This window comes from Gopherus evgoodei, chromosome 22 (assembly GCF_007399415.2).
Source record: "Gopherus evgoodei ecotype Sinaloan lineage chromosome 22, rGopEvg1_v1.p, whole genome shotgun sequence".
In the NCBI taxonomy this organism is placed as follows: domain Eukaryota; kingdom Metazoa; phylum Chordata; order Testudines; family Testudinidae; genus Gopherus; species Gopherus evgoodei.
Genome location: NC_044343.1, coordinates 7649367 through 7668174, shown reverse-complemented (window position 1 = coordinate 7668174; position 18808 = coordinate 7649367). Strand labels below are relative to the sequence as shown.

Sequence of the window (18808 nt, the reverse complement as noted above, 5' to 3'; positions counted from 1 at the left end):
CTTCTGCAGTGCCTTGCAATGCACTAGAATTGTGTTGCACTTTACAAACAGTTAATTTAGCTTGGCAACACCTATGCAAGGGCAGGTATTGTCCGCATTTTCTTCATGGGGAAACTATATGGTCTGATTTTCAGAGTGCTGGGTAGTGGAAGCTGAGAGTGCTTGGCTTCTCTAAGAATCAGACAAAAAGTACCTAATCAGAGATCACACAAAGCCTCTAGCAGAGATGAGACTGGAGATCTGTTCTCCTGATTCATCCACAACACCGTTAAAGAAAATGGCCACCCAGTTAGAATGGACTGTCCAACCAGATGGACTCTAGGAAAAGCAAGTGCACCTGCCCCCTTCCCGTTTTGGGTGGGTTTTTTTTCCCTTTGGAAAAGCAGCCAGAGAGTGAAATAGATTTCTGCTGAAGTGCTGTGGCGATCCGGAAACACAACACTTCAGGCCTTGTGCTGGTAATAAAAAATTATCTTCACTATCTGTAAATACAACCTTTTAACTGAAAATAACACTCATTTTTGAGGAGATAAAGTAACGGACTATAAACTGATAAATCTCTCTCTCTCTCTCTCTCTCTTTTTTTTTAATACATCTAAAATGTTTGGTTAATGTGGACAGTTTTATTTATAGGCAAGTATTTTAGAATCCGAGTACCCAGGCAAGTAAACAGGTACTATATTATATTAAGGATAAAGCTGGATTGGACCAATGAAGGGTCTTTTCTTTCCCTAATATCTGATTTTTACAGACGTGGCCTATTTTTAAACCATCTAAAACTGTAATTCAATCTGCCTTAACAAAGAGTAACGAATTTTTTGTCTTTAAATATGTAAATGCACATTTATATAAAATATTTTAAAATAACTTCTAAATCAGACACAAATCTACAAGATATTTAAGTTATTAAATATGTGGTGGTGTATTTTTTTTTGTACACAGAGTTGGGATTTTCAAAAGAATTCACCCTTGGTCTAACTCTGCTCTTGTTGAAGTCAATGGTGAAATGTTCTTATATAAACCATTTTAGCTTCATGGATGAGTAGGAAATTGATATGGATTTCTAATTCTTTATTTTGGGTATAATTGTCCTGCACACCTATCTACACTGAGCTGGGATAAAGAGTGAACATGTTTCACTGGTTAGACTCCAGTATGCAGAGCAGAGCCCATATCCAACTGGAACTACAGGGGTTATTTAGGTAACTGTAATACCTCTTTTCAGAGGAGTGGACACCTTTTTTATTGGTTGCGAGTGTCCTAAGACGACTTTTGTGTGTTCACTGGGGAAAGTGACTAGATCAGGGGTTGGCAACCTATGGCACGTGAGCCAATTTTTAATGGGACACAGGGGCCTGCCGGGACCCCAGTGTGCCATTAAAAATCCTGCCAACGCGGCAAGCTGCAGGGTCTGTGCTCGCGGGCTGGAGAGTCGGGCCGAGCACAGCAAGCCGCTGGCCCCTCCCCCTCCTTCCCCCCCGTTCCCCATGAGCACAGCGCTCTAGGGGCTGGGGCTGCGTGCTCCTGCGGGGCAGCGTTTGGCTCTGTGGGAAGGGAAAGACAGTCCCCGCTGATCTGGAGTCCTGCCGCTGTGCGCAGCCCCTCCCCGCCCCTCAGGGCACTGCGCGCGTGGCGGCGGGACTCTGGGTCAGCGGGGAGCCTCATGGTAAGGGGTCCGGGTCTGGGGGGGGGGGTTGGATAAGGGGTGGGGGCAGTCAAGGGACAGGGAGCAGGGTGGGTTGGATGGGGGAGTGATTAGTGTGGGGGGGGGTTCTGGAGGTGGCAGTCAGGGAGCAGGGTGGGGTTGGATGGGGCATGGGAGTCCCAGGGTCTGTTAGGGGGTGGGGGGCAGATAGGGGTCAGGGGACAGGGAGCAAGGAGGGTCCTGGGGAGGCAGTTAGGGTGGGGGGATCTCTGGAAGGGACGGTCAGGGGAGGGAGCAGTGGGGCATTGTATGGGTCCAGAGTTCTGCGGATCCTGTCGGGGGCGGGGAGCGGTTAGATAGGCATGGGAGTCCGGGGGGTTCTGTCTGGGTGCAGGGGTGTGGATAAGGGTTGGGGCAATCAGGGGTCAGGTAGAGGGTAAGGTCCTAAGGGGGCAATCAGGGGACCAGGGGCAGGGAAGCTTAGACAGATAGGGGGTGGGGTCCCAGGAGGGGGTAGTCAAGACAAGGAGTGGGTGGGGTTGGGCGTTCTGGAGGGGCAATCATCCAGCCCTCTGCCTTGACCCCCCTTCCCCAATACACACACCCAGCCTCTGCCCTGAGCCCCACACCCTCTCCCAGGCCCCTGCCCTGAGCCCTGTACCACCCAGCCCTCTGTTGACTCCACACAAACCCCCCGCGTGACCCCAGCCCTGACTCTGACACCCTCACACATACCCAGCCCCCCTACCGTGACACCTGCACCCCCCTCATATGTGCCTAGCCCTCTGCCCTGACTCTTGCACCCCCCACATCCTGAGCCCCCCCCACATCCCCTGCACCCCGCAGATCCCCAGCCCCACCCTGAGCACCAAATGGGAGCTCCTGCACCCCCACTCAAATTCTCACCTGCACCCCTCACACCAAATGGGAGCTGCCCAGGTAAGTGCCCCCACACCCAAACCACCTGCCCCAACCCTGAACCCCCTCCCTCATTCTAGCTCCTGGCCAGACCATCCCGCCCTGTGCTCAGTCCACTCCCACCCTTAGCTCAGGGCAGAGAGAGAGGAAGAGAATGGGTCTGAACCAGGGAGATGGTAGATACCTGCTGTATGTGGGCAGGGCTGGGACCCCAGACTGGCAGTGGGCTGAGGGGGTCCCGCAGCCAGGATCCCGGCTGGCAAAAGCCAGTGGATGGAACCTCTGAGCGGCAGTGGGCTGAGCGGGCCAGCAGCGTAAGATCAACATTTTAATTTAATTTTAAATGAAACTTCTTAAACATTTTGATGATCTTGTTTGTTTTACAATATAGCACTAGTTTAGTTATATAATATATAGACTTGTAGAGAGAGACCTTCTAAAAAACATTAAAATGTATTACTAGAACATGAAACCTTAAATTAGAGTGAATAAATGAAGACTCTGCACAGCACTTCTGAAAGGTTGCTGACCCCTGGACTAGATAGTGGTTATAAAGAACTTCTAAAAATCAGAATAATGTTCTCTTTGAAGAGGAGAAATATACAATGGTCCCCTCATCCTTCTTTCCTTTTGAGTAGAAAACTGCATCTCTGGAGTGTTGACTGACTGGTTGTAATATTTAGACAGTTAAAATGAGATCACACTGTCAAATGTGTAGTGCTTCTGTATACGCAACAGAGCAAACATTGGGAACAAACATTCTACACTAGAGCTACTTGACTGTATAAAGAAAAATACACCCCCCCCCCCACTTATCTGACTTGGAATAAATACACATTATTGAGGCCTTCCACAGCAGTGGTTACGCAAAATGTTTGTTGACTTGACTTAAAAACATTAATATTAGTGTCTCTTGCATGCCTGTGGCATTTTCCAGTGATGATAACCTGCATGAAATATATTGATTCTTTAAAACAAACAAACAAACAAAAACGCTTTTCAGAATTGATTTTTGCACCGGTATTTGAACCTTGTAAGTAGGGGTTATTCACTTCAGATAAACAGAAACTGTAATTGGATTACCAGACATTTAAATGTATGTGCATACTCTTCATAACTGGCTTTGTCTTAATATTTATGTTGCTCCCATCACTGAGGTTTTGGAATGCTCAAATATGTAGTTACATACACCTATTGTTCCACTTCCTTTTGTGTTTTTATTGGGATTCTTTCTGAGGTGCTGTGCAGGTTGATGTAAAAGTGGAATCAAGGGACACTTACCTTTAATGTGTTCCATGTTTCCATGTATTGAAAAGTGCATTAGAATTGGTGTTTGGCATAACAGTAGAGATACTTTTAATATGGTTGTGAAAAAGGTTTAATTTAACAGTTAGCCATTTAAACCATGTTAAGTTAAATTGCTTTTTAAAAGCAATAGTGTGGATGCAACTTGAATCTCTACTAATCCTATAGGTGCTGCAAGCAAGCTGAAGCAGGTATTTCAAGAACAATTTTGAATACATACGGGGCACTCGGAGGGGGAGGGGGAGGGTACTGCTAGCTTCCTTTTGGAAATTCTGCACTCGGTCAACCTTTCCGCTACCATCTTGTGCTCATCTGTGGTCTTACCAGGGCTTGTCTACATCAGAAAGTTGCAGCGCTGGTGAGGGAGTTACAGCGCTGCAACTTTGAGAGTGTCCACATCTGCAGGGCATCACCAGCGCTGCAACTCCCTGTTTGCAGCGCTGGCCGTACTCCCGTTTTGTCTCGGGTGTAGAGGATCCAGCGCTGGTGATCCAGCGCTGGTAATGCAATGTAGACACTCACCAGCGCTTTTCTTGACCTCCGTGGAATAAGCAGGTATCCCAGCATACCTGAGGATACCTCTCTGGTAATCAAGAAAACTCCTCTGCCCTGTGCTCACCTGACCCCTCCTTTAAATGCCCCGGGAAATTTCAAAAATCACCTTCCTGTTTGCTCAGTCAGGCGTGGAGAGCAATTAATCAATCAATCATTCAGCGACCATGCCTCCACGCAACAAACGAGCCCCAGCATGGACCAATGCAGAGCTGCAGGATCTAATTAGTGTGTGGGGAGATGAGGCTGTTCAAACACAGCTGCGCTCTAGAAGGAGAAACTACGATACCTATGGTCAGATATCGCAGTCCATGATGAGAAGGGGCTACGAACGGGACGCCTTGCAATGCAGAGTAAAAATTAAGGAGTTGAGGAGTGCATACTGCAAAGCCCGTGAGGGAAACCGACGCTCAGGAGCAGCCCCCACAACCTGCAGGTTTTACAAGGAGCTGGATGCCATTCTTGGGTGTGACCCCACCGTGAATCCTAGAAGCACGATGGAGAGTTCAGAGCAGGGAGACGTGGGGGATGGTGTAGAGGATGAATACAGTGATACTACTGGCGTTGAGGGGGACACCCCGGAGTCTCAGGACACAGGCAGCCAGGAGCTCTTCTCTAGCCCTGAGGAGACTAGCCAGTCCCAGCAGCTGGAAGCGGACGTTGATGAGGAAGCTGAGGATCGTGCTCGTGGTAAGTAGATTGCAATGCTTTGTGCTAGCAGGATTCTCGTTATGGCTGACTGCCAGCATGCCTAAACATGGAATAGCCCATTGATTTGATCTATGACATCTGTGTAATCTGCCTGAGTAATCTCTTGAAAAGTTGCAGCTAGATCTTGTGCAATGTGCTTTAACAAGTTTATAGGTAGAGCCACCGTGGTCCCTGTCCCGTTCATGCTAACTCGTCCGATCCACTGTGCAGCGAGGGGTGGGGGGACCATGGCCGCACACAGGCGAGCTGCATAGGGGCCAGGGCGGTATCCGCATTCCTGTAGAAGACCCTCCCGCTCTTCCTTGGTAACACGCAGCAGTGATATGTCTGGCATTATGAAAGCCTGTGGATAGTTTAGGGATAATTGAGGGCAGGTACCTAGAAGCACGGCTCCCCAGTGCAAGGCGCTCTGTTTCCTCTGCCCCAATCCACCAAACCCCCCCCCCCCGCCCTTCCCAGCACGTAGGCATCCAGACGGAGTGCTTCTTCCCCCCCTTCCAAGCGGGAAACGTGTCCTGCGGGGTGCTTCTTCCTCGCCTATCCCCCCTTCCAAGCTGGAAACCTGCCCTGCTGTGTGCTCTGTCCGTCCACCACCCCCCCTTCCAAGCGGGAAACGTGTCCTGCGGGGTGCTTCTTCCTCGCCTATCCCCCCTTCCAAGCTGGAAACCTGCCCTGCTGTGTGCTCTGTCCGTCCACCCCCCCCCCTTCCAAGCTGGAAACCTGCCCTGCTGTGTGCTCTGTCCGTCCACCACCCCCCCTTCCAAGCGGGAAACGTGTCCTGCGGGGTGCTCTGTCCGTCCACCCCCCCCCCCTCCAAGCGGGAAACGTGTCCTGCGGGGTGCTTCTTCCTCGCCTATCCCCCCTTCCAAGCTGGAAACCTGCCCTGCTGTGTGCTCTGTCCGTCCACCACCCCCCCCTTCCAAGCGGGAAACGTGTCCTGCGGGGTGCTTCTTCCTCACCTATCCCCCCTTCCAAGCTGGAAACCTGCCCTGCTGTGTGCTCTGTCCGTCCACCACCCCCCCTTCCAAGCTGGAAACCTGCCCTGCTGTGTGCTCTGTCCGTCCACCACCCCCCCTTCCAAGCTGGAAACCTGCCCTGCTGTGTGCTCTGTCCGTCCACCACCCCCCCTTCCAAGCGGGAAACGTGTCCTGCGGGGTGCTCTGTCCGTCCACCACCCCCCCTTCCAAGCTGGAAACCTGCCCTGCTGTGTGCTCTGTCCGTCCACCCCCCCCCCTTCCAAGCGGGAAACGTGTCCTGCGGGGTGCTCTGTCCGTCCACCCCCCCCCTTCCAAGCGGGAAACGTGTCCTGCGGGGTGCTCTGTCCGTCCACCACCCCCCCTTCCAAGCGGGAAACGTGTCCTGCGGGGTGCTTCTTCCTCGCCTATCCCCCCTTCCAAGCTGGAAACCTGCCCTGCTGTGTGCTCTGTCCGTCCACCACCCCCCCTTCCAAGCGGGAAACCTGCCCTGCGGGGTGCTTTTTACTCACCCGGCCCCCCTTCCAAGCAGGAACCAAGACATCCCACTAACATGGGAGAATTTTAAGCAAAAGTACTCACCCCACTGCTAGACATGTCAGCTTTCTTGAAGTCTACAGTGTTATGTGAGGTATGTGAGAGGGATGCTACCTACAGTTTACAGTGTCCTTCAAAAGTTGATAATAAACAATGATGCCCTGTGTTTTACATGTCTCTGTCTCTACTTTTTCTAGGCAACTCGAGTAATGCAGCTGTGTCACCAGCCTCACGTAGATTGCAGAATTTGAGGCGCAATCCTAGGAAATCAAAAGAGGAGCTGATCAAGACCGTTCTGAACCACTACAACAGGGAAAGTAGGAAGACTGAGGAGTGGAGAAAAAGTGAACAGGAATGGAGGCAGAGTTTACAGGAATGGAGGCTGACTGAAAGCAGGAGACAGGAATTGTCTGCCAAAAGAATAGCCAGGCAGATGATGAGACTCCTGTCTCGGCAAACCAAGTCTTTTGAGTCTCTTGTAGCCATGCAGACAAATATAAACCGTGATATCCCACAGCCTTCCCAAAGCACTGTTACTTGTCCCCCTGTGTATCCTCAAAATAGCTTTATGCAGCACCCAGTTCCTTATTATCATCAGCTGCCCCCAACAGCTATTAGGTCACCTAGTAACCAAGATATGTTTAATTCTTACCCAGTGCACTCCACCCCAATCGTCCTGCAGCAAAGCAACGGTGACTTGCATCAGGCGGTTTCAATTGAGTAAAATAGGAAATATTAAAACATCTGAATGTACGGTGAACTACCCATACCCCCTTTCCTGTTTTTTACTGTATGACAAATAAAAGGATTTGGTTTGTATTTCTTTCCCTATGTTTTATTGGTGATAGAAATGGTTAATTATACACAGCAATGTAAAGCAAAGCACAACACATGCACCAATCATTACTGCTGGCTCTCAGCATCAAATTGCTCCCTTATAGCATCCCTAATCCTTGAAGCCCTTTCCTGGGCCTCCCTGTTAGCCCTGCTCTCTGGCTGAGCAAACTCATTCTCCAAACGTCTAACCTCGGAGGTCCATTCCTCACTGAACCTTTCACCCTTTCCTTCACAAATATTATGGAGGGTGCAGCACGCGCATATAACAGCGGTAATGCTGCTTTCCATCAAATCTAGCTTCCCGAAAAGACTGCGCCAGCGGGCTTTCAAACGGCCAAAAGCACGCTCCACAGTCATTCTACAGCGGCTCAACCTGTAGTTGAACCGTTCCTTGCTCCTGTCAAGCTTCCCCGTGTATGGTTTCATGAGCCATGGCATTAATGGGTAAGCGGGGTCTCCCAGAATCACAATGGGCATTTCCACTTCCCCTACTGTTATCTTGTGATCTGGGAAAAAGGTCCCGGCCCTAAGCCTCCTGAACAGGGCACTGTTCCTAAATATGCGTGCATCGTGCACCTTTCCAGGCCATCCAGAGTAAATGTCAGTGAAATGCCCACGGTGATCCACAAGCGCTTGCAGAACCACAGAGAAGTACCCCTTGCGATTAATGTACTCCGATGCCAGGTGGGGTGGAGAGATAATAGGAATATGCGTCCCATCTACTGCCCCTCCACAGTTAGGGAAGCCCATTTCTGCAAAGCCATCTAAAATGTCCTGCACGTTCCCAAGAGTCACGGTTTTTCTTGTCAGTGTTCGATTAATGGCCCTGCAAACTTGCATCAGCACCATTCCAACGGTGGACTTTCCCACTCCGAACTGGTTCGCCACCGATCGGAAACAGTCTGGAGTTGCCAGCTTCCAGATTGCAATAGCCACCCGCTTCTCCACAGAAAGGGCATCTCTAAATCTCGTGTTCATGCGCCGCAGGTTGGGGGCGAGATCATCACAAAGTGCCATGAAAGTGGCTTTCCTCATACGAAAGTTCTGCAGCCACTGCTCGTCATCCCATGACTGCAGGATGATGTGATCCCACCACTCAGTGCTGGTTTCCCGAGCCCAAACGCGCCGCTCCACGGAGCAGAGCATGTCTGTTATTGCCACTAGCACTGTACTGTCTGCATATTGATGCGATTCAGTACCATTGTCCCACTCCTCAATGTCAGTCACACGCACATTTAGCAGCCTAAGGATTAGATCAACAGTAAGGCGAGATGTGCTGGCAATAGTCATTAGTACGGTATTCAGTACCTGAGGATCCATTCTTGAAAGATAATGCAGAAAAACCGCTTTAGAGTCACAATGCTGCCACAGTGCTCCGCATGTGTACCAAAGCAACGCTGGCCGTTGGAACAGGAACAGGAACAGGAAGCAGAAGGACAATCACACTTCCTTCCCCTTCCCACAAGCCCCAGCGCCGCTTTGGGACGAGGTGCCCTGTGGGATAGCCGCCCACAATGCATCACTCCCAACAGCGCTGCAGTGTGGCCACATCTAACAGCACTTGCAGCGCTGCTAGCAGTAGGTGTGGCCACTCTGCAGCGCTGGCCCTATACAGCTGTACTAATACAGCTATAACAACCAGCGCTGTAAAGTTTTAGATGTAGACATGGCCCCAGTCTCTACTGAGATGGAGAAAACCAACGAACAGGAACTATTAAACTTTTTTTCTCTCCACTGTTGCTTCTCTTAAAATCTTGAAAATAGCATAATTCCACATCCCAATTTTGTCTTCATGACATCTTTAGGCCAGCATTTGAGGTGGGCCACTGTAATTTTACTTTGGCTTTGCATGTATTCTCATTAATTAAGGGCACTTTTGAAAGCACCGAATCTAACAGTCTGTTCAGTGAAGGACTGCTGCTGCTTTAGAGCCATCTTCTGGTATAGGCACTATACAGTCCAGTGCACTTGATCAGTGTCCTCAAAGTGGATCCTTCACTTGAAAGTTATTTGAAAAGAGAATGTAAATTTACTTTACTGTCACTCAATTTTATTTTTCTGATTGAGTCAGTTTTCCAGTGGTGGACCCCGCACAGAACACACGTGCCTGCTCTGGAGATAATGCAGCTTCTGATTAAACACTATCTTGAAGCCTTACCAAAGAAGTAGCAAAACCTTTCCTTAGTATATGGTGAACATTTATTTAAAAAACAAACAAACAAATATATTGGAAATGATTGGAACTTAAAGGGACTGAATTAGTGCAGACACAGAAGCCTGTCTGGAAAACATAAGATGTTAGAATAAATTTATATCCAAATTTTAGGCTTTAAAGAGAGAAAATTTTGGATGTGAACATAATTCCTTTTAACCTTTTTGTGTATCTTACAGCTTTTGTAATCACTTGGGGGGTGGGGGTGGGGGAAGACAAGATGTAGGGCATAAACTGCACTGCATAAAATATATAGATTTAAAAAAAAAAAAGATTCATCTCTTTATATAAAAGAGTAGCATCTGACTTCATATTAACCAAGATAAAAATGTTGCAAGGTCTATCACTGTCATGTTTCAAAGCATGCATTGATCCCTCTTTGGGCTCAGGAAGTTAGCCCTTATTTCTTTGTTGTGTCGTATTGTACCTATGAAGTACCTGACTTCAGCAAATTTTAGAGACAGAATACTGGAGCAGATCAAGGATTATGAGTCTGTTCTGCTAAAGCAGCTCCTGATATGTTTCTGCTTTGAGTATGCTGAATGGAGCCCTCTTGTCTTGTAGGATGTAGAAGAATGGAATATTGGGAATCTGAACACCCTGTTGGACATGGTGGAGCATGAATGTGGGATTATCATAGAAGGTGTGAACACCCCCTACCTTTATTTCGGCATGTGGAAAACAACATTTGCATGGCATACTGAGGACATGGATCTCTACAGCATCAACTACCTACATTTTGGGGAGCCGAAATCCTGGTAAGTGGGTAGAATGTTGATGAGAGAAATAGTCGTGAACCTTTGTCTCTGCTCGGACACTATCCTAGCCTCATGTTCTGCGTCTATATAAGGTCTTGTGTATCACCCCAATACACAACCTTGATAGGAAGCCAACTGCTAGTAATTGACAATAAGATGAAAGTGAATATATTTGGTCATAAAGTTGACATCACTGTAAGTTAGTACCCCTTAGACTTCAGATTAGTTATACTGACATAAACAGCTGGCTTCTTTTATTGCACAAAAAACTCCTGAAAACCCAGTCTACACTATAATTCCTTTGCAGGCTATTTCAATAGAGGTCTACACAGGCTCTCTTTCCCCACTCTTTCTCTCCTACTTGCCATTTGAATACATTATCTTTCCTTCACTTCTCTGTCTTGCTGTCTCACTTTTTGAAGTATAAGTCCTGGCTCTGACATCCTCCTTTAAGGGTGTTCATAAGAGAATAGGGCTCTTGGGGAGGGAAGGGGCTAAAAACAGTGAGAGCTGTATTTCAACATTGAGACTTTTTGTAATGAATGCACAGGATTGAAGCTGAGACACATAAGCAAACAGTGACAGTGAAACATGAGCACTGCCGAAGCACTTTAGTATTAAAACACTGCAGTCCTCACATTTTGCTCTGGGGCAGACGGCATCTGTTATCGTAAGCTTCTGCAGTTCAATATGCCAGATATTCCCAATCTCTGGAGGAAGCTGAGGGAATTACTTTTTCCTGGCTGATTCTTGAATCAGCATATTAAGTATTTTTTGGAGGTGCTTATGCATTTCCTGGTTAAAACTAACTTTCTATGAAAATGATCAATAAATAGGGTGAAATGGAGGGGTCAGGGAAGATGGAATTAAATAGCTTATAAAAAGCCTGTATATTTGGTTTCCACAGGCTTCCTTCTGTTAAAAGTATAACCAGAGAGACTTGGCAACCCAAAAGAGTGATTTGCTGGGGATCTTGATGTGACTAATAAATATTGACATTTGCATGCAAATTCAAGCTTAAATGTCACAGTAAAGCTCTTGTCTCTGTGCCCTGGCACTGGCAGACAAGATCTTTCCGTCTCTCAACAATATGAGTCCCCAGTGATGCCACTTATTTCCAGGCTGATAGAGCCTGCGGGTGTATGAGAGTTGCCAGGAGGAAAGAGCCTGTAATGGATAAATATGGTGTTCCATTACAATACAGAGGGAATGGGGAGGAGGGGCTGGTCTGTGTCACATTCAGCCGTGGTCTTGGTGCAAATCTTTGAATCACCCAATGGAAGATATTAATCTATTTTTGTGGCTCACCTGGCTTCACGGTTTCTCTTATTCAGGCAGAGGTGAAAGGACCTACAGGAGCAGTTAAGCACTCTATGATAAACTAGTGTGACTTGAGGAGAAGTGGATCTCTGGGCTCTGAATAAAAAGTGACAAACTTTCATTTTAGATACCATCAAGTTGTCTCTGTCTTTGGAAGCAGCACATCCAAAATCATCTGTATTTGGTCCCTGGTTTCCACTAGGTGGTGCCAGAGGCACATCAGAAATTTTTGCTATCCTTTAACTATGTAGCAGTGAACATGAGGAAAGGTAAAGTGTAAAGTCTTGGTTTTGGTAGTCTAAAGCCACACATCAGCAAATAGATGTAAGTTGATGTAAAATGTGTGCTCTAAAATGCTGAATGCAGAACCTGTCTTTAATGTAAACAGGGTTTGCATTTGGGGACATGTGGTTTTAATGACACCTGTCACTCCTTTACACCTTTGTGCATAGTCAGCCCCTTTTCCTTTGTTTCTTGAGGTTTTTCATTCTGTACGCCAGAAGAGGAGTGTTGCCTTCAGAAAACAGGAATGAGACCAGTTTATCTCTTGAGAGAAACATAGGCCCAGCACCAAAATAGCTGCTGCTGCTTTGTGTACAAAGACCCTGCGCAGTAGCATTTGGATTTTGTGGGTGAAGGTTTAAGAATAAAGGCTGTGGGGGTTCCATTCTGCGGTGAGCACGTAAAGCGAAAAACGAGTATAGTCAAAATGACATTGAGTTGAATGACGGGCGGAATCGCCCGCACTACAAGTACAGTATTAAAATTTTTGTTTTCCTTTTTGTTTTTTTTTGCCGACCGCGTAAAGCTGAAATTGCGCATGTTAAATCCGTGTAAGATTCACCAGACCTGTAGAATCTAGAGGAAAGAAGCCATTTTTAAATGGCACTGTAGGTATATGAGGCCTGACTTGAAATGTTGCCCTTCTACCCTGCATTTTTCCAGTTTCACAAATTCTTTGTGGAGTAATATAAGTAACGGGCAGTGATGCTTATCAAAAGGACAACCAGCCCTTCCTGTAATGCTGTTGCGGCTTCCCTCAATACCAGTTCTGCATTAAACAGTGGGATTCCCACAAGTTTCCCACAGAAACAGGGGCTGAAGTAGAGCTTTTAGCTAAGGATGACTGTGTGTGCTGCACAGTTACCTGAAGGAGGCAAAACAGAAGAACTGAAAGCTCAACCTGTGTCGTAGAGCCAACAGCTGCCAAAGCGCTTAGAGGGTTTAATCTGCTTTTGTTTCTTTCATCTTGCTCAGGAGTTGGGGGTGGGGGCAGGTGAAGCAAGAGGAGACCTGCAAAAATTGAATCCCAGTTCCTAGTGGAGAAGTAAAGAGGAATCACAGTTGTTGGAGAGAGCAATCACCAGACATTTGTGCATGGGCTGGGGAGGAGAAATGATAAAACCTGCTTTTAAAGGGACTTACGAGATTTGTGTGTGTATTTATTTTTTGTTTTTTGCCCATTAAAATTACAGGAGAGTACTCTGCAACTGGTGGAGAGCTGATTTTGCCATGTTTAGCAATGGAGGGTGGGTAAGATTTTAGAGTAACCCAGCCATTCAGTGGCTGGGCAGGTTTTGTATTGTAACCAATTACATAAAGCAAATATTATGAAAAAGAAGGATGTTGAGGTCAGGCCCTGGGTTGGGCAAAACATTTTTCTGCTGGGCTGAGCTTGTTATATAGATGACAGTCTCTAACACAAAGGTAGATGTGTTTTGACAAGATGCCATTGCTAGTTTGGCAGGACTTCCGCTGTTCCCTTAAGCGCAAGACTAGAGCACATCACTTGCCCAAGTCTCTTCCTCCTTGCTCTTCACCCTGACAGCTCCAATTAATGATTTCTGAAGCTCTTCTGTGAAAGCACATTGATAACGAGTCTGGAGTCTGCAAACGGCTCTGAGCAGACCTGAGAATTTTCAGGCATGCTAGCCAATTCTCATCTCCCAGCTATGGTTGCTGTGCTGCTACAGATCAGTGGGGGGAGCTCCTGAATTTCAGAGCAGAGACTCCTGCACAGCAGGCTGGCCTCAGAAATGTCTGTAATGATTGTTCTGTTTTTCTGGCCGCACCTCTGTGGAAATTTCCCAGCGTTCTTTATCCTTTTTATAGACTCTTCGACCCTGGCAGTGATCATCTTAGAGGCACCTCGGGGAATAGCAGGAGTGCAGAGAGTTACAAACTCGACCAGTTTGGCTCTGTGCTCTGCAATAATAGAGGGAGGGCTATTGTTAGGTTGTAAGCTAGAGATATTTCTACACTGAAACTGAATGATCCTTTCTATATTGGTGATCTTCCACCTGCTCGAAGTAGTCCATCAAATAAATAAATATACCCCCCAGACACATGTAAATATAAATTTTTTTCTTATCCACATCATTTTTTTTTTAGGTTTCTTTAGTTTAATCCAGAATGATGCTGTCAGGTCTCTAGTGAATAGTCCTGCTTTGCAATGGAGGGGATCTTGCCCAACCTAAAAGGCTACTTCTCCTCCTCCTGCCGGGAACGGGGCAGAAATCAGGCTAAATGAGGTTGCCTCCCAGACTCTGGCCCTAGTGGGTTCTGCTGGAATTATCCCCCTCCAAGTTTTACTTTTCAGTGGACCTGGTAAAGGGAAGAAGCCCTTCAACTCTCCTCCAGGAAGGTGAGGAAAGTTTGGACTGTGGAAAGCCACCTCAGGACTCTTTCCAGTGAACACAGAGTGAATATGATAAGGCTCTCACAGGAGAGGGAGGCATGCAATATGATATAGGAGAGAGATTTTGTGTGGATGAATCTCAGTGGGGAGTGTGCCCAGAACAAGTCACTGTGGAGTAGCCTCTCCATTCCTGTCCTCTGGGGTAAGTCAGCCTCCCACAAAGCATGGATTGTGTATGTTGGTATGGGAGTTACAATTAATGTTTGCATTTCAGAGGATGAAGATGACTTCTTAGTACCCTGAGTATAAACTGTTTGTACAGCTGCTTGTTTTGTATATGTGTGTTTCTATTTCATTGCACAGAAGCCCTGGTGCCAACGCCTCCTTGTGTTACTTCACTTTCATAGACTGAGCAGAACAAACTGTGGCAAAATCAGTTCCTCCTCCAATCTCATTTCCAAGGGAAGCAGATGCGAAATGTTGAGAGTAAAGTGAAATGCACAGACAGTGGAGGGTCATCCAGTGATAAGAGAGAGAGAAGGTGTCAAGAAGGGCAGCTTTCTCTCTGCTTCCAAACTCTCACTAAACAATTGCCGTGGTTCTTCAGCTTCTTGATCAGGGGTAGTCAGTTATTTTTGTCAAGATCTAAATTTCTTGGTCAAGGTATAATCAAGGATATGTTCTCTGGAGTCTAATAAAACAACAACAATAATGATGATTAAATAAAAAGATTTCAGGGTCCATTCAAAAGTGTGTGGCGGTCCATATTTGACCCGTGGTCCGCCTGTTGACTTACACCTCTTCTAGGTCATCACACACACCCTGGGAGAAGAGATGGGTAACCGTGTCTGTCCTCAGCTGGTGCTGTTCCTGCTTAGAGATCAACCCAAAGGGGGCACTGTGTTTTGCTTGCCTCTTGTCGGAAAAGCTTGATCATACCTCCTTTGATTCTCCAATGTTCAGATTCATCTGTAGCGTGTTGTGATGACCATGTGGCTGTTTCTTTGAGGCATGAGGTAGGAAGGGGGCACCTCGACTCAAACAACGCTTCAGGAAACTTTGAGCTGTTGAGTAATTTCATTTTAAGCTTCACAGTCATGGAGCTGCCAGATTGAGTCTCTTGCTTGCATGTCTCTCCCTAATTATAATATACTGTTCCTCTTACATTAGTAGCTTAATTACAACCTTTTCATAGTCTGTCTTCATTTTCTAAAGTTTTGAATTTATTCCAGTTTGCAGCCTATATTAAACCTCTTGTGGTAGGAGTTTTTGCTGTCTCAATTATACATATTATGTATAATTACCTTATATACCCATATGTGGAGCTTTAAAATGCAGCAAATTGTCAAATGACATTAGCAGGAGACTTGACTTTATAATGGCAAAAGCAACTAAACTGAATGCCAAGACCAATGCTCTCTGCTCATCACACTCTGCTGAGGGACGTCTTTTGTCTCAGCCTTTGTGAACTCAAAAATTTGTGTTGAAGCCATGACAATAGTAATGCTACAAGGTGCCATATACTGAGGGTATGTCTGCACTACCCACCGGGTCAGTGGGTAGTGATGGATCTGTTGGGGATCGATTTATCGCGATTACACTAGACGCAATAAAAATCGATCTCAGATCGCTCTGCCACAAACTCTGGAACTCTACCGCGGCGAGAAATGGAAGCGGAGTCGATAGGGGAGCAGCAGCAGTCGACTCACCACTGTCCTCACGGCCAGGTAAATCAACCTAAGATACGCCGACTTCAGCTACGCTATTTGTGTAGCTGAAGTTGCGTATCTTAGGTCGACTCCTGCCTCAATGTAGACCTAGCCTGAGTTTATATAAGCTCTCTTGTATCCTATGTTGAAGCTTGGTCACTATGTCCATTCAAAGCTGCAGTAGCAGTCATGCAGATTTAAGGTATCTGAATCAGCCCTCGAGGGCATAACACTGCTTTACACTGTTTGTTGCCATCTGAAGATTTCCAAGTGCTTTCCAGACATTGCCTCGAAACAGCCTTCTGAAGTAGGTGAGTGTTAATATGTACCCATTTCACAGAGCAAGTTAGTAGCAGAACTGCTGTCATTGGTTCCCTTTATGCAGCTTGTTTAGTCTGCTGAGATATAGTTAGAGCATGAATTCCTAACTTGGAGGGTGCGGTTAATTACAATTGAACAATTTTTAATTGTGTTCTGGGCTTTGAAAAAGCTGGCCATTGAGGTTAAAGCTAATATAGCCTTTAATCTACCCTTACCCTGAAGTGCACAACTGAGTTACATTTGAAATATGTCTTTGCCCTAGTATGAAGAATTACTCAGTACCTAAACAAGTCCTTAAATTGTGAATGAGTTTGATACTGTGGATTTAGTTGGTTATGTACATGAGACAGTAAGTCTCATACTGTTAGGTAGCCTCAGATCTGTGGTGTGGAGCCCACTGAGTGTGTAATAAGGATGTGACTTAGATGTTTTGAGAGCATCCCTATATATGGATAGTCGCACTATTGGATCTTTTTTTCCCCCCAAACACCAGTGGAGTAATGTTCTTTAAAACTTTCTCTCCAAAAACATAGCATGAGTCAAAGCAATATGGGAGGAGGCTTCCCTGCGTAGGCTAAATCTCTGTCCACAATGGTCAGGAAACCGTATGAGAAACTTGCTTGCCTCAGCCATACTCGTAACTAGCCTGTTTCTGATCCCAGCATTCTTAGGGCCTAAATCCCAGTATTTTTCAGTGGAGATGAAATGGGGAGGTAAATTTGACAAATGTTTGTTTCCGTGCTCAGATATGTTTATCTGGAAATGGAATGTATTTAAGAACCCTCCTTCCTTCTCTCCTGACCAATGGCGCAGACTGTAGCAGCTGCAAATGGAAAAGATTTGATAGTTTGGCTGCAGATTTTGTTTTTCATTATTGTCTCAGGGTGCATTGCAGCTCTCTTGGCCGGAACCCTTGCCCTCCCCGTCCTCCAGAATAGAAGATGTTAATCCCTCGGGAGTGATCTTGGATAAAGAAAATGACCTGCCTAATGCTGTTGTGAAGCTCAGCTGTGCCAGCTTCTTTCCTTCCCAGTGCTAAATGCAGAGGCAGGACATTTTATCCTTGCTTATCCCCATCTCCCCTATGTGGTGGTCTTTACCCCCCACCCACTTTAACACACCCTCACATATGTTGCAATTCGCTTTGAGCTTGGTGCAGTCTCATTTCAGACTGCTGGGTTTAGTGTTTGGTACTGAATTGTCTGGCAACAGGGGGGAGTTGGGAGGGATATTTGTGTCTCACCCCATTATTGCCTTCTGGTTATTACTCTCCCACGGCGGCAACAGCACAAGGATGTTCAAATGTTAAATCAATCATTTGTGTGATCAAACTTGATTAGTGGGATCCCTTTAACCCCGTACACTCTGGAGAGCATGTGAGTCTCTTAAGGGTAGATTAGCTGGAAACTTGAATGTGCCTGTTGACCTTTAGGAAACTGAGAACACTTTAAATACATTGCACTGAGAGTTTTTTCCTTTGATTCATCTTCATGTAGATATTTCTCGGCTATGTTTATTTTTTTCACTCTTTTCTTTGGGAGATTTTCACAAGAGAAAGTATTTTTTTCTTCCTACTGACACCTTCAGCAGCCTCACATGGGAAGCATATAGGGCTGGCTGCTTTTAGTATTTGTGCACTGCGCCCTTGCATTGTTTGCATGTTCCCTTCTGGCAGGAAAGATTTATGGGCTTGGGGAAGTAGGGGGAAGGCCATTCATGCAGTGACAGGAAATTTGTGAGCTGCAGGGAGCCATCCAGCCTCTGTTCCTCCATGTAATCTGTTTTATGGTTCTGCAGTTTTGAATGGAGGGAGGGTAGAATTTATGATGGTGATTGATTTATGGATTAGTCGAAGCACCATTTGCGCTTGGGGTGATTTGCCAAAGCAAGGCTCTTTTCAGTTGGGGGGTGGGTGTGTGTGTGTGGGGGGGGGGGCGGGAGGGTAATACATATATTCCCTTTATTTCTTTTAATGGGGGATATTAAGAGGCAGAGCAGCTCCCCCTACTCCCTTCAGTAACCCAACTGTGTTTGGTCAAAGCTGCTCTGGAATGTGGCTTCTGCATTAAGAATCTGTGCGCGCATGTTGATCACTCTGGGATTCATGAAAGGAATGATATATTGAGATGCAGAGTTGCATCCCCCTGTAATTCAGTGATAGATGGGAGGAATGCAGCAGTGAGTTATTAATACAGGCTTTCAGGCTTCATATACCGCAGTCATTAGTTAATCAATACAAACCAAACCATACCATACTGCTGGTATTCAAACAAGCCTTCTTGCAGACTCCCATGCTGTCTGAGCAGACACAGTTTGGCCTGCAGGTGGTGCTATAGTGAAGGACGCAGTGATCATGTGAGGCAGGAGCAGC

At 46.4% G+C, this 18808-nt stretch overlaps 1 protein-coding gene across 1 annotated transcript in view; it reads left to right on the top strand.

Moving 5' to 3' along the window:
- The window catches only part of KDM4B (lysine demethylase 4B), a 168234-nt gene that overhangs the window by 39272 nt on the left and 110154 nt on the right, over positions 1–18808 (top strand). The window contains 1 exon segment of the mRNA XM_030540250.1: positions 10256–10449. Within this exon segment, the coding sequence (XP_030396110.1) occupies positions 10256–10449 (194 nt within the window).